The sequence below is a fragment of the Penicillium samsonianum genome (assembly GCF_028829775.1).
Source record: "Penicillium samsonianum strain IBT 33392 chromosome Unknown utg000001l_segment0_segment0, whole genome shotgun sequence".
NCBI lineage: Eukaryota > Fungi > Ascomycota > Eurotiomycetes > Eurotiales > Aspergillaceae > Penicillium > Penicillium samsonianum.
Window position 1 is genome coordinate 2,448,787 of NW_026643259.1, and position 13,153 is coordinate 2,461,939.

General features: G+C 50.0%; 5 protein-coding genes across 5 annotated transcripts; 3 read left to right on the plus strand and 2 right to left on the minus strand.

Moving 5' to 3' along the window:
• Nucleotides 1-527: 527 nt before the first annotated feature.
• N7471_000950 (asparagine--tRNA ligase DED81) lies at nucleotides 528-2,329 on the minus strand (the record flags this gene model as incomplete). The annotated part of the gene is made up of 2 exons (XM_057273671.1): nucleotides 528-654; nucleotides 723-2,329. 2 exons carry the CDS (start codon nucleotides 2,327-2,329, stop codon nucleotides 528-530), a joined length of 1,734 nt encoding a protein of 577 aa, XP_057141850.1.
• A 10-nt stretch (nucleotides 2,330-2,339) lies between these two features.
• On the minus strand, nucleotides 2,340-2,911 carry N7471_000951 (uncharacterized protein; the record flags this gene model as incomplete). Its single annotated transcript, XM_057273672.1, has 3 exons — nucleotides 2,340-2,384; nucleotides 2,490-2,623; nucleotides 2,899-2,911. The coding sequence occupies 3 exons, from the start codon at nucleotides 2,909-2,911 to the stop codon at nucleotides 2,340-2,342; spliced, it is 192 nt and encodes a 63-aa protein (XP_057141851.1).
• Nucleotides 2,912-4,103: 1,192 nt separating this feature from the next.
• Nucleotides 4,104-4,364, plus strand: N7471_000952 (uncharacterized protein; the record flags this gene model as incomplete). Its single annotated transcript, XM_057273673.1, has 1 exon — nucleotides 4,104-4,364. The coding sequence occupies one exon, from the start codon at nucleotides 4,104-4,106 to the stop codon at nucleotides 4,362-4,364; it is 261 nt and encodes an 86-aa protein (XP_057141852.1).
• Nucleotides 4,365-4,477: 113 nt separating this feature from the next.
• Nucleotides 4,478-6,583, plus strand: N7471_000953 (putative differentiation regulator (Nrd1); the record flags this gene model as incomplete). Its single annotated transcript, XM_057273674.1, has 1 exon — nucleotides 4,478-6,583. The coding sequence occupies one exon, from the start codon at nucleotides 4,478-4,480 to the stop codon at nucleotides 6,581-6,583; it is 2,106 nt and encodes a 701-aa protein (XP_057141853.1).
• A 1,028-nt stretch (nucleotides 6,584-7,611) lies between these two features.
• Nucleotides 7,612-9,348, plus strand: N7471_000954 (Iwr1 domain-containing protein; the record flags this gene model as incomplete). The annotated part of the gene is made up of 3 exons (XM_057273675.1): nucleotides 7,612-7,678; nucleotides 7,817-9,118; nucleotides 9,194-9,348. The coding sequence occupies 3 exons, from the start codon at nucleotides 7,612-7,614 to the stop codon at nucleotides 9,346-9,348; spliced, it is 1,524 nt and encodes a 507-aa protein (XP_057141854.1).
• Between the last annotated feature and the right edge of the window lie 3,805 nt (nucleotides 9,349-13,153).

The following is a 13,153-nucleotide window of genomic DNA, read 5'->3' on the forward strand; positions in this document are numbered from 1 at the left end:
CCTCTGTACGGACGGGACTCGGTTTTGACGCTGTGTGCGCATGCATGCTTCCGTTTTGGTTGGTTTGGGAATTCCAGGTGCCAGGGTCTTGGGCTGGGTTTCACCGGCAACGGCAACGGCAACAGCAAAGGTTTCGAGATTTGGGATTGGGATCCTTGGGGTTGGAAACTATATTCGGGAGATCCTATATGTCGAAGACTGCTCATGGGTGGACTAGATTGGACATACGGGTTCAGATGAGAGTATCCAGGACTTGGTGTGGTCCGGGGCTGTAGTGAATGTATAGTGTCAGTGGGCATCAGTCTAAACAATCTTGCTGGGACGTTAGGTCTACGTCGATATCCGAGTTTTCAAGGAGACAAGCCAAATCTACGTGAATACTCCGTACCTGGGTACGTAACATAAAAACTGAATTCTTTCTAATTGATCTTTGAAGGAAATCTCATTCTTCGTCCATTGTAGCACCCATGCCACATTCCCGTACCCTATCGTGATCATGCTTACATATAACTTTTGTTTGAACATATCTAAGGAGTGCAACGGCCAGTGTACCGGGGGTACAATGAGCAGTCACGGACGGTATAACGAGCGCACAGCCAGGCCAAGAAACGCTCGAGACCGAGACCGTAGCCACCGTGAGGGGAGGTACCATACCTATTGTTCAGATGTTAGTATGGACTATAAGAAAAAATTAGGAACAAATGCGAGATATCAAAACTTACTTGCGCTGGTCAGTGTACCAGTAGTAGGGGGAGGGGTCCATGTTCTCGTGCTTGTAGGCGGCCATCAGCTCATCCCAGTTGTCCATTCTCATACTACCTCCGACAATCTCGCCAACACCGGGCATGAGCACGTCGACACTCTCAGTGACACGGCGGTCCTCGGGATCCTTCTTCATGTAGAAGGCCTTGATATTGGCGGGGAAGTGAGTCAGGAAGATGGGCTGGTTGATGATATCGGTCATGCGACGCTCAGCAGCCTCGGCAATATCGTCACCGAACTGGTGGGGCTGGCCCTCCTCGTTGGGGATTTCGTGCTCGATCAGCCACTGGATAGCATCGTCGTACTTCATGCGGCGGAAGGGACGGGACGGGGGCTTAAAGTCCGGGTTGAGCTGCTTGATATATCCGGCGATCTCGGGCTCGGCCAGAGTGTAGTCGATCACGCGGCAGATAACATCCTCGAGGTGGTCGAGCAGATCAGTGAAGGTGATGAAGTCCAACTCGGCTTCGATGTGAGTGTACTCCGACAGGTGGCGGCGGGTCAACGACTTCTCGGCACGGAAAGACGGGCACACACAGTACACATCACCCAGGGAGGGGAGACATGTCTCCAGGTACAGCTGCGAGGACTGTGTCAGGTAGGCGTTCTCGCCGTAGTAGTCGAATCCGAACAAAGTGCTGCCACCCTCGACCTGGGTCTGCACCATGGCGGGAGGGGTCACCTCCAGCATGCGGGTCTCCTCGAAAGTCTTGCGGAAAGCACGCAGAGTAGCGGCGCGCACCTTCATGACGGAGGAGGAGGTCTCACCGCGCAGAACCAAGTGGCGGTTGTCGTAGAGAGTCTGCGGGTCGGCGTCCGGCGCCACACGCGTGGTAATAGCCTCCTTGTCACCAGCGGCCTTGCCGATGATCTCGAAGAAGTCGGCGTGCAGCTCGCGGTCGTTGGGGGCGTGCTGCTTGGGAGGCACGGCGCGCATCTCACCGTGGATGGACATGGAGGTTTCGAGGGTGAGGGTCATGATGTCGTAGGTCTTGACCATGTCGCCGGTCAGGACGCACTGCAGGTACCCGTAGCCGTCGGTGAGAGTGATGAAAACAACATCCTTCTGGGCGCGGGCACGGTGAACTCGGCCCAGAACGCGAACTCGGGTGCCGGCCTCGTCGGACTCGGTGGTGCGCAGCTTGATGGTGGCCGGGTCAGTGACGTCCAGACGAACGCGCACGGGCTTGGGCAGCGAAGTGTTCTCCTTGATCACGACCTTCTTGGCATCCTCAAGGACCTTCTGGCGCTTGTCGGCCTCGGCCTTCTCGCGGATGGCCAATTCGTGTTCCTTGGCGGCCTTCTTCTTGCGCTGCTCCCAGAGGTTGTTGGCCTTCTTCATTGCCGACTTGGTGGCGGGCTTCCACTCCAATTTCGCGGCGGGGTCGACATCCTCACCGGCGGCGTCGGTCTGGGACTTGCGTGTGAGGTACTGAATGCCTTCGGTGGTGGGGGGGTGTTCCACGTAGGCGTGGACGAGGGTCTTGTAGGGAGCGGTCTCGGTGCCGGTGGCGGGGGACTCGTCTCTACCGACGTCTTCGTCGATGTAGATGTTGGTAGACGCCATGGCGTTTGGTCTAGTCCTTGCCCAAGGATTTGATTGATCGAGATGCGGGAGAGTTCTGTGGGAGGAATAATTAATATAGGGTCTAATCTGTGAGTCATACACCGTAAGGCTGGAAGAATCCAGGCAGGACAGATTAGAATGTGACGAGGAGTAGACTCACCTGATACGCAGAGAATGGAACTCTTATCTCTTCCCAATTGCAAGTTGTCCAAGGGAGGAATCGCACATTGCGGTAGAGGGGTAAATTTCCGATAGATGCGGGATTCCCCACGGGTGCCTGAGGCATTGATCGGACTGTATATCGGATATCTTTCGGGTGACCTTTTTGGGGTTATGATCCAACCTTCCAAGGTTAGAAGGGCTGACTGATTTATTCACAAGTATTCGATGTTAAATATGGGATTCTAATCTGATTTGAATCTATTCATTTATATAATTATATTGCTCTCTCACCCACAAGACGTACAGTATATCTGTGCCTATACGGAGTAGTATAGCAAGGGATATATTATTTGAAGTAGATCAGCATTTTAAACTCATCCACGAGTTGAGTCAGAGCCTGTACTAACCTTGGAATGACATAGTGACTGACATGTTCGGGATATTGCAGTTGTCATGGATAGATGTATAAAAAGAGGTCACGGGACCTAGAACCCCCCCCCCCCCCCGGTTTTCCCGGAGCCTATATACGGAGATTAAAAGAAGAGTAACATTATTTGAAAGAGGTCGCCTAGGTAGCACTTCGTACTCCGTACTCCATACAATTTATATTAATATATGTTGTAATAATCTCATGAACATGTCAGGGGTAATGAGATTGGGTCCTGATCCAGTTCTGCAGGAGCCACGGGAAGTCGAAGTTTGGGGAAACCCAAGTTTCTATGTTGTATTCTTTATATTTGATTTTTATATATTATGTTCTTTATTCTTTTATATTCAATATCAATGTACAATCCAATTGAGGACAACTGCATATAACTTCCTATAAATCAGTATCAAGAATATATAGACTGAAGTTAGTCCGGCCCCTTAACCCACTCCTATTCCCCCTTTTAATGTTTTTTTTTCCCTCTCCATACCTTACCTAGATTCACTTCCTTGCCTTTCATTCCTTTTCTCCACGCTCTTTTTTGACCCTTTTTATTTCTGTTTCTCGTTCGATCGGTTCTTTATTTTTAATGATTATTTTTTAATTAAAAAAGAACTAGTTCAAGCCTGTCAACTGTAAACTCTTCCCCAATTTCCCCCAGTCTTACCCCCTTTTTTTTTTCTTCAGGTCATTTTTCCCTTTTGGATTTCCTAACCTCTTTAAGCTAATGACTTCTGTTTGTAGTCTTTGACTTGGATTCTCCTTCTCTTTCGTCCTCAGGAAGTTGGATATACTTGTTCTGCATGGGGGATTGACATATATATCAGTGGCATTCTCTAAAAGAGACCCCAAAAAAGGACAGGTTTGTCTCCATCCCCATTCCCCAATTTCACCCTGATTGAAACATTCCAATTGACTTTTGAACTTCCGTTTAGACACGTCTCCATTTGAAAGAGCTTCATCTTTTGTTTGGTGACATTATTCTTTCTCCACCCGAATCCTCCCTATTTTTCCCTGTGCTCTTGGCTGTGGAGACATCTCCTGAATGGTGATCTGATAATCCTCCCTTTATTTTTTTTTTTCCCTTTTCTCCCCCTCAGAGCCTCTCAGTCTGGTAGTCAGGGCCTCTTATCCCCGACTAAGGCTAGGTTCTTGTCTTAGGACAAGTGTTGGATTTATCTCGCCATGCAAGCCTCGGATGTATCGAGCATCCCGAATAATTCGCGTCTAATCCCTCCCGGGTCTAAATACGCGCTGAACGGTGACACTGGCTTTTCCCACGGAGCTTACAACAACAACCACCCCAACCCTATCCAAGGATTCTCGGACCGGAATACTCGTCGCGCCAATATCCCCTCTATAAACACTGCCGCCGGCCAACACTCCGATATGGCATCCGGCTTCGATATGAACTACACCCCCTGCTCCCCTCCCAGCTGCTGGTAGGCAGTCCTTTCCAACCAGGAACTCCCTCAGCTTTTGCATCGCCTCAATTTGCCAATTTCGGTGGCTTCCCACAGGCCAATGGCAATGGGCACGTCCAAAACAACCAGAACCATATGCACAGCCCAACGCAAGGAATGCAGAACCACGGATTGTATGGAATGATGTCACCTGACGGCATGGGTGCCTCCCAAATGATGGGCGGTCCTCAATCGCCGATTAATGGTCTTGGGGGTATGGGCAATGCGGCTCTCGGCAGCCCCCAAGCTTCCGTGGCCCCGGGCATGCTGTCAGGGACCAGCCGCACCGTGTATCTTGGAAACATCCCGGCTGAAACATCTGCCGAGGAAATTTTGAACCACGTGCGTAGCGGTCAAATTGAGTCGGTTCGCCTGCTCCCTGATAAGAATTGCGCTTTCATCTCCTTTTTGGATAGCAGCTCTGCCACTCATTTCCATTCAGATGCCATCTTGAAGAAGTTGGCAATCAAGGGAAATGATATCAAGGTCGGTTGGGGCAAGCCTTCACAGGTCCCCACCTCAGTCGCCCTGGCTGTTCAACAGTCGGGCGCGTCGCGTAACGTTTATCTTGGAAATTTGCCCGAGGAAACATCCGAGGATGACCTACGGGAGGATCTGGGCAAATTTGGGCCCATTGATACCGTCAAGATCGTCAAGGAGAAGGCGATTGGATTCGTCCATTTCCTGTCGATCAGTAATGCCATGAAGGCTGTCACCCAGCTCCCCCAGGAGCAGCAATGGCAAGCGCCGAAGCGGGTGTTCTACGGCAAGGACCGTTGTGCTTATGTGTCCAAGACTCAGCAGCAAAATGCTGCCCAGTTCCTTGGAATCGCACCTGGATATGCGCACGTGCTGAACACCGCGGATCGTGATCTGATTTCTAATGCGCTTGCGCAGCAGTCTGTTGCCGCGGCCGCCGTGGCAACGACAGCGGGCGGTGTTAACAATCTCGGCAACCGCACTATTTACCTTGGAAACATCCACCCCGAAACTACTATTGAAGAGATCTGCAATGTCGTCCGCGGAGGCTTGCTGCACCATGTTCGATACATCCCAGATAAGCACATTTGCTTCGTCACATTCATCGATCCCACCTCCGCCGCCTCTTTCTACGCCCTGAGCAATCTGCAGGGGCTGATGATCCATAACCGACGCCTGAAGATTGGATGGGGCAAACACTCCGGCCCTCTCCCGCCCGCCATTGCGTTAGCAGTCAGCGGCGGTGCATCACGCAATGTCTATGTTGGTAACTTGGACGAGGCCTGGACAGAGGAACGCCTTCGCCAGGACTTCTCGGAGTACGGTGAGATCGAGTTGGTGAACACACTGCGCGAGAAGAGCTGCGCCTTTGTCAACTTCACGAATATCGCCAATGCCATCAAGGCTATTGAGGGAATGCGCAATCGGGAGGACTACCGGCGATTCAAGATCAACTTTGGCAAGGACCGCTGCGGAAACCCACCGCGTCAAGCCGGAAACAACCAGAATGGACAGCAGAACCGCAACGGAGCCGGCATGGAAGGCCAGTCACCACCATCCGTTCTCAACGGATTCCAGCAGAACCTCAGCCAGTCCGGCTCCCAGTCCAGCCCGACTCGCCCTGCCCTTTCCCCGGCATCAGGATCCACCGGATCTCAAAATGGACAGCACCGCCACCCGCTGCAGAACGTGACCTCTCCCTCTGGGGTTCTGAATGTCGGCTCGAGCAATCCGCTGACCATGTACCTGAACCAGATGTCAGCTCATCAGGCACAGGATCAGGAGAACCATCTCAACGACCCTATGGCTCTCTCTAGCTTACAGGCACAGTCCCAGTCACAGCAGTCGCTGTACAACGGCGTCAGCAACGGCGACATGTCAAATGGACACATGGACCCGCCTATGCACCAGCACAAGTCCTCCAACAGCTACCTGAGTGTGGCAAATGGGTCGGGACACGGTCACCACGCAAGCACCAGCAGCCTTAGCGTGCCCCGTGCTTCGCACTCACGAGCTGTCAGCTTGCCCTCATTCTCCCAGGAGCCCTTCGGACCCGTCTCTGGCCAACCCAGCCACTCTCGCGCAGGTGCGGCCCACCAGCCTCAGAGCAGCTTCTCCAGCTTCTCTGCTCTCGGTGGACTGAACCACTCAGGATTTGGCCTGGCTATTCAAAACGAAAACTCGCTACCCGGCTGGGCTGAAGAGGAGATCGGAGCCAAATAATTTTATCTGCGCACGCTCCGAAGGATGCAACCTTGACTCATTGTCCTCGGTGAACCTAATGCCACATTATTCTCTCTTCTTACATATAGTCCCTTCTTGATTGTCATGTCTTTCCTCCCCCCACTTTGATCTGATTCGTTTCTTGTATTGGTCATAATCTCTTCTTTTTCTAACTTCTGACTCTTTGCCATTCACTTTCAACCCTTGTCTTTTCTTTACTTTTTGGCTTTTTTGGATTTCCCCCTTCCTTCGTCCGGACATATTCCGTTCGCAATGATTTTTCTATTCCCCTATTAATCCTTTTCATGCCATCTTCCCTTCTTTTACCACCTTGTATTGCTAGCTGGCCTTGAGTCTCTTCCTTCTTTTTATCTTTGACTTTTCTATCTCTTTATTTTGCTTCGGGGCTGTGAGCACGCCGCATGTTTCACTGTATGATGACCATGGAGAAGGACGAGTCGTGGCGGCGATTATCGCAGTGCATAGCGACCACTTGGGACTTTGGTCCTATTGGCTTTTATTCTAGCAGAAAAATGGCCATCTACCCAACAAACTTGAAACATTAGTTAGAAATGTAAATGATCATCCATCTATAATAGAATCGGGCAGATTTTACACATGAAAATGATGCGCCAGGTCACATGTCTTGTTCTATATATTCGGAGACATCTGAAAAGTCATCGTATTGATGTCTCAATTGTAGCGTTTCTGATATCATCTTAAACTAACCTTGCAAGGTTGGAACTGCATATGTAGATACTCAGGTTACCCAAACTCTACATTGTATTGTTATATTTAATCCATATTACATGTAGATACAGCCAATCTCTTAGTTTTGATTTGTATTCGCTCATTTTGCTCTCATGCATCTGCCATTGACATCTACAATATTCAGATCACGTGATTGCCAACACCAAATCGGGTAAAGATCGGACACATCAAATTGGATGCTTCAAACCGCTTCATCCATTCATCTCTCCTCCACAACCCCAAGCAAGCCATCGCAAAATCTGCGCCAACTTTGCACCATGGCGCTTCCACCAGAGCAAATCAATATCAAGCGTCGGCGCGAGGAGGAGCCCGTCGAGACCCTATGTACGAGAACAATTCCCTTGTTTTTTTGCCCCGCGATCTAGACCCCTTTAAAGAGATACATAATACCATGGAAATGGTTGCCCCTGAAGATGAAACTTCGACCGACACATTGACAACAGACACTAACCTACTCCACAGTCATTCAATCCGCACTCCACCAAACCAAGCGGCGCTTTACCGACTTCGTCTTCCACAGAGTCACTCTGAAAGCCAGCGAGAGCGGGAGTGGAGATGCATCTCCAAGCCCACCAGCAACGCCAGCCGTGCAGCGGCTTCTGCGCAGCCCGCGCTCAGTAAGCAGCCTTCATGTAAATCGGCGCGCGCCAGCGTCCTCGATGGGCGTGCCCAGGGTACGGGCCACCTCACCGGGAGCAGAATTCCGTGAAGCGCAGCGCATTGCAGCTGTCCGCAAAGAAGCAGAAGAAAAGCATAGGCGTGCTGTTTACGGGGGCCCTTCTCCTTTCACTGACCTGCAGCCCGGCCCTGCGGCTAGCTCTAATGTCCCCCACCAACCCGCAGTGCGTGACAGCAGCCCGGCATCTATGGAGACATCCTCCAGCCGCGCGCAGGCCCTGCGCCGCTTCCAGATCTCGCGCTCAAATCTCGACTCCCTAAGAAGTTCCCCCGGGGGAATCCAGAAGCGACGCGCTGGTGGTCCTGCGCCTGGTGTGGCCGTGCTGGTCGAGCAGCTGCAGCGGAATGCGCACTCGCGCAAGGCATCCATGGTCTCGGATCTGGTGGCGGAGGCACAGTCTCTCTCGTTAAAGCCTAAGGAACTTGTCCAGGACACCGACACCACACCCCCGTCACCAGTTAAACCACGCAAACGACCTGTCGTTAACCAGGCCGAGAAACGGTGGCGCGAGGAGCGCAAGGGTGCTATCTCAGCTGCGAAGCAGCATCTGTCCGATACCTTGGAGAAATCCGCCCAGACACAACAGAGGAGCTGGGATCAGGAGTCTGAACGCCTAGCCCATGATCTCGAGCAGGTCGCGCTGGAGCTTGAGCAACAGGCTAACCAAGACCATGCCATGGACTTTGATCCCCTCGCGGGGAAACCGGCCCCTCCCCCGCCTGCATCTTTACAGCCTGCTTTCAGCGCAGCTCCTAAGCCCCCGTTGAAACACCAGCCCCGTCAACCCAAGGAACCGAGAGTCGCACCTACAACACCGCAGACTTCGGAGCAAATTGAACAGGCTGTGGAGGAGGATGACGAAGGCGACTATGTCTACGACGTTTACGTCCGGCGTCCGCTATCGGAAGCTGAGATGCTGAAGAACCCGCTCGCCGAATATGAGTCCGACCAGCAGCAAAAGGATATCGCTAAGCCTCAGCCTGGAGTCGGTGTCATTGTCATCACGGCCGAGGACGAGGAGTACTGGGATGATTTTGTTGAAAATGACGAGGAGGAGTGGGATAGTGAGGATGCGGACTCTAATGGTATGTGATTCATTCCCTTCTTTTGCCCTCTTCATCCCCAACCCATAGACTTTCGCTGACCCTCTTCGACCACAGCCGAAAACCACCCAGCCAACGATTACCCAGATGAAGAAGCGTCGTCGGACGACGACAACGACGACTTTGACTTTGATGATTCAGCGAGCGAGGATGGCGGGACTGGGTACATGTCTCGCTACCGTGGACACGTAGACTCGGATGAAGACTACTGAAACCTGATTTGGTTGTTTATGGCTAGCATCAAACTAGCCAGCTATGCGACACTGCCATTTTCCCACCTCTTACCTTTGTTTTCGTTCGAGCAGGGCTCCGTTGATCGGGCGTTTGCTTTGATTTACCCCGGATACCTCAAACTTCATATTTCATTGAATTCAACCTAAGCTTCGTTTGCTACTTTCTTACTTTCTGCAGCTACTAAGAGTGTAGAACTGCCCAGTCAACTAAAAAACTACCCCGAGAGGAGAAAAGATGGCTGGGACTAATACTCAAACTCCTAGCTCAAGCTACCTCTACATGCTCCACACACTGTGGACTGGAAGAGGAAACTAGTGTATCAAGTAGGCATACAGTCAAACGAGCCCTGCATCGATGCCTGTGGAGTATATGATCCCTAGGTTACACATGCTGTATACCTATAGTCTATACGAGATGCCTCCTGAACCCTTAATCTAACATACTCACACCCATGTATTCTCGGTGGAAATAAGAGCTATCCCCGAGACCGAACAACAAGGATGAAAGAAAGCCCCTCCCCCCACCGACGCTCCTGCATTGAGATTGAAACCTGAAACGAAACTACCACAACCTATACTACTATACTATACCACCCTTCTACATGGGTATCCATCTATTCCCAGCAGTGTAGGGATTCATACGTACAAGATTGGCCGCTAGCAACCAGTAGCATCAAAAGCACCGGCCAACAGCGTCAAAAGCAAGCCCGAATTTAAGCCATGCATCCACCATCATCATCTTCCCCATTTTCCAATTCCATACCTACCCCCGAGGACCGAATGTTTCACCTGAGCCCCCCCTCTCCAACTCAAACCAACTCAAACCAAGCCCAAACCTGAAAAATACCTCCACAAGTAAATAGCCAGACAACGAGTGTAGTCGGAGAAACTCCGTGCAAGGAAAGTGATCAGGCCATCGAAGTTAAAAACGCACGAAGGGGGTGTGTGGGCTAACGTTCAATTCTCCGACCTACCCCGGGCGAACCAACCAGGGGGGAGGGTTTGTGTTGGGGGGCGGTGCGGCTTTCGCTTGTTTAATATCAAGATAGGAAGGAGTTAATTATCGTGCCACGTGGTTTGGGTTGGTGCGATGCGGTCATCCTGAGATGTGATGAGATTTAGGGATGGGGCGGGCGCCGGCGTATTGCGGGGTAGATATGCAGATGAAGTCATTTTGAGGGTGTGCAGGGCGGGAAGAGATGTTGGTGTTGGAGTTGGTTTGTTGGGAGATATTTATTGCTTTGATTGCGTTGGTTATGATGTTGTTGGGTCAGGTGCTCAAAATATACATGTCGGTGTTGTCGATCTTGTATCTAGGTACTTGATAGTTGGCATTATAGATATAGTTCATTGGATGGAGATATTATTTACTTTAATTCATTTTGTCAGTGGTTAGTTCATGGCGATTGATGGTGATCATCCATATTGTATACACCAATGTAGTGTACATCTCGCTACAAACCGGTGTTTGGTGCAGTTCAAACGTCGCGAAGTTATTCGCTGTACACATCAGTCTGCCTGCATGTCCCGAAACAGTAAACTGCATGCTGCAGGAGATCTATCCTATAGCGGTCGCTAGCGTAGCGCTATAAGCTAGTAGCCAACATGTATGTTGTACGGCGAACAGTTTCTATTTGACGTGAAATAGAATTCAAAAAATACATTATACATTATAATTACACGCGCGTTCCAACGGCGCTGGATAAAATGTGTAATAAGCTTTGATAGGCGCAAGGCTGGATATCACATCACTCTACTCCATACATGTGGACTCAACAAAACATCTAAGACAAGGCTACCAACCCCACTGCTTCCTGCAGAAATAGCACCATGTATACCCGGGAATGCGGCCTAACACATGCAAAGTGTCGAAGATCACAAAAAGAGAAAGAATTTGACATGAAACCGGGCAGATCCCGTGCCCGATGCCAGATATCTCGTAATCTTCACGCTTTTACCTTTTACATTTTACCTTTATAGAAGTATGAATGAAGATCAAGTCCTGAAGAATACTTGCATGTCCCGCCTCCATGTCCGTGTTCTCCGTTTTCGATAAACCCACATTTGATATCCCGAGGTCATTCACGTTCGGCTACCCCGAAGTGTTTCCATGGGTGGAAATGAAACTATATTATAGCTTGGTCCAGTTCCATGGTTCACCTTCATATACCGCAATTTAATACCTCAATGCTGGTTGGGCGAATGTGACAGGCGAGAATCTCTGTGAAGAGGTGAGGCTCTGCAAAAGGAAATAGACAAAAAAAAAAAAAAAACCGTCACGCTAGAGGTAATTTACCAATCCACTGAAATATTACAGCAAAGAAATTACCCAACATAAAATACAAGCACAGATGATTTTCCCCCCCCCCCAATCCTTCAGCCCCTTCGCTGATTCACTATGTACTCCATGTACTCCGTCTGCACGTCTCCAAACACCGTGCAACGTTCTGATTCGCAAGAGAATTTATGACAAAGGCCGACGTCACCTTCGAGCAAAGTCCGCTTTATTCAAGCCTGTGCCCCCCCCTGTAATGGTCCAATGGGAGCATTAACTATCAAAGAAAGGCTGTTGCCAAACCGAGTCAAGATGTACGAGTTGTCGTCAGGTTCATGTGCTCGGGAAGTCTCTCGGGTATCCGTTATTAGTTGAGCTCGACTATCTTGCAGCGGTCGGGGGAACATCGGAAACAATTCGTCACATTAACAGGGATCTTTGGCAAATATCCCGGTATCCATATGATGATGCGGGCTTTGAAGAGTCATCAAGAAACTCATAGACTCATATCTACTGGATACCTGAAGATCAATGCCAAGTCTGCTATACGATAGTGCCCGATTATACTTTGGCAGGTGCTAATAATATTCAAAGGTAAAAGACTAAAAGACTTAAAGACCTGCCAAAATGGGTGTATGGAGTAGAATGGAAACTCTGTACTTCGTACATTGATGATTATACTTCAAGCTTAAAGGGTTTATTGACTTTGAACCAGAATTCGGAGAAATTCACAAGCCATGAAGAAAGACTATCTACGAACGACCTACTAAACTAGGTATAGTCGTTGATGCAATCAGTGTCTGATGTCTGCCAAAGGAACTATTGCAAATACGACCTCAACCTCAAGCTGAGACCAATACTACACACGAAAATAATAGTCCCACCACCCCCTCCTTTCTCACCACTCACCACTCACCATCCACAGGCAACAAATCCCGAGGCGACACATTCCGAAGACTTCCAATATCCAATATCCAACATCCAACACCCCACAGGCTCGCGAATTCAATGCATCAGCTGAAACATCGAAGTGCAGAAATAGCTCACGCCAGAAGGCCCGATCCCGGAGCTAATGACCCGGCTCTCTGGCTTCGGTGTGATGATGGCAGCAGTAGTGCTTCGCCATTTCGTCAATGCCCGGGGACTGATTGGTGTGGCTGGGGCGGGGAGTAAAACGCACGCAGGCGTTGAACTGATCGGTGTTCTCACCGATAGTTACAATATACAGAGGACGCTGTGCCTATGACTATTTACTGCTTTAGGGATCGTGGGTGGTCGAAGGAGGTGTACAACGTCTGAATGTCAACGCGCATGCATTCAACTCATGATCGCCGCGGTCGCTCATGATCATAAGTCGAGGGTGGTGATGCTATTGATGTTGGTAGTCTTATTTATTCTGACGAATGAGAGTTGATTCTAACTGTTGGTTCTTGGACTTTTTCACTTGACTTTTTTTTTTCCACTTTTTTTCCCCCTTTCGAAGGATTCCCCATGTCACATCTCCCCATA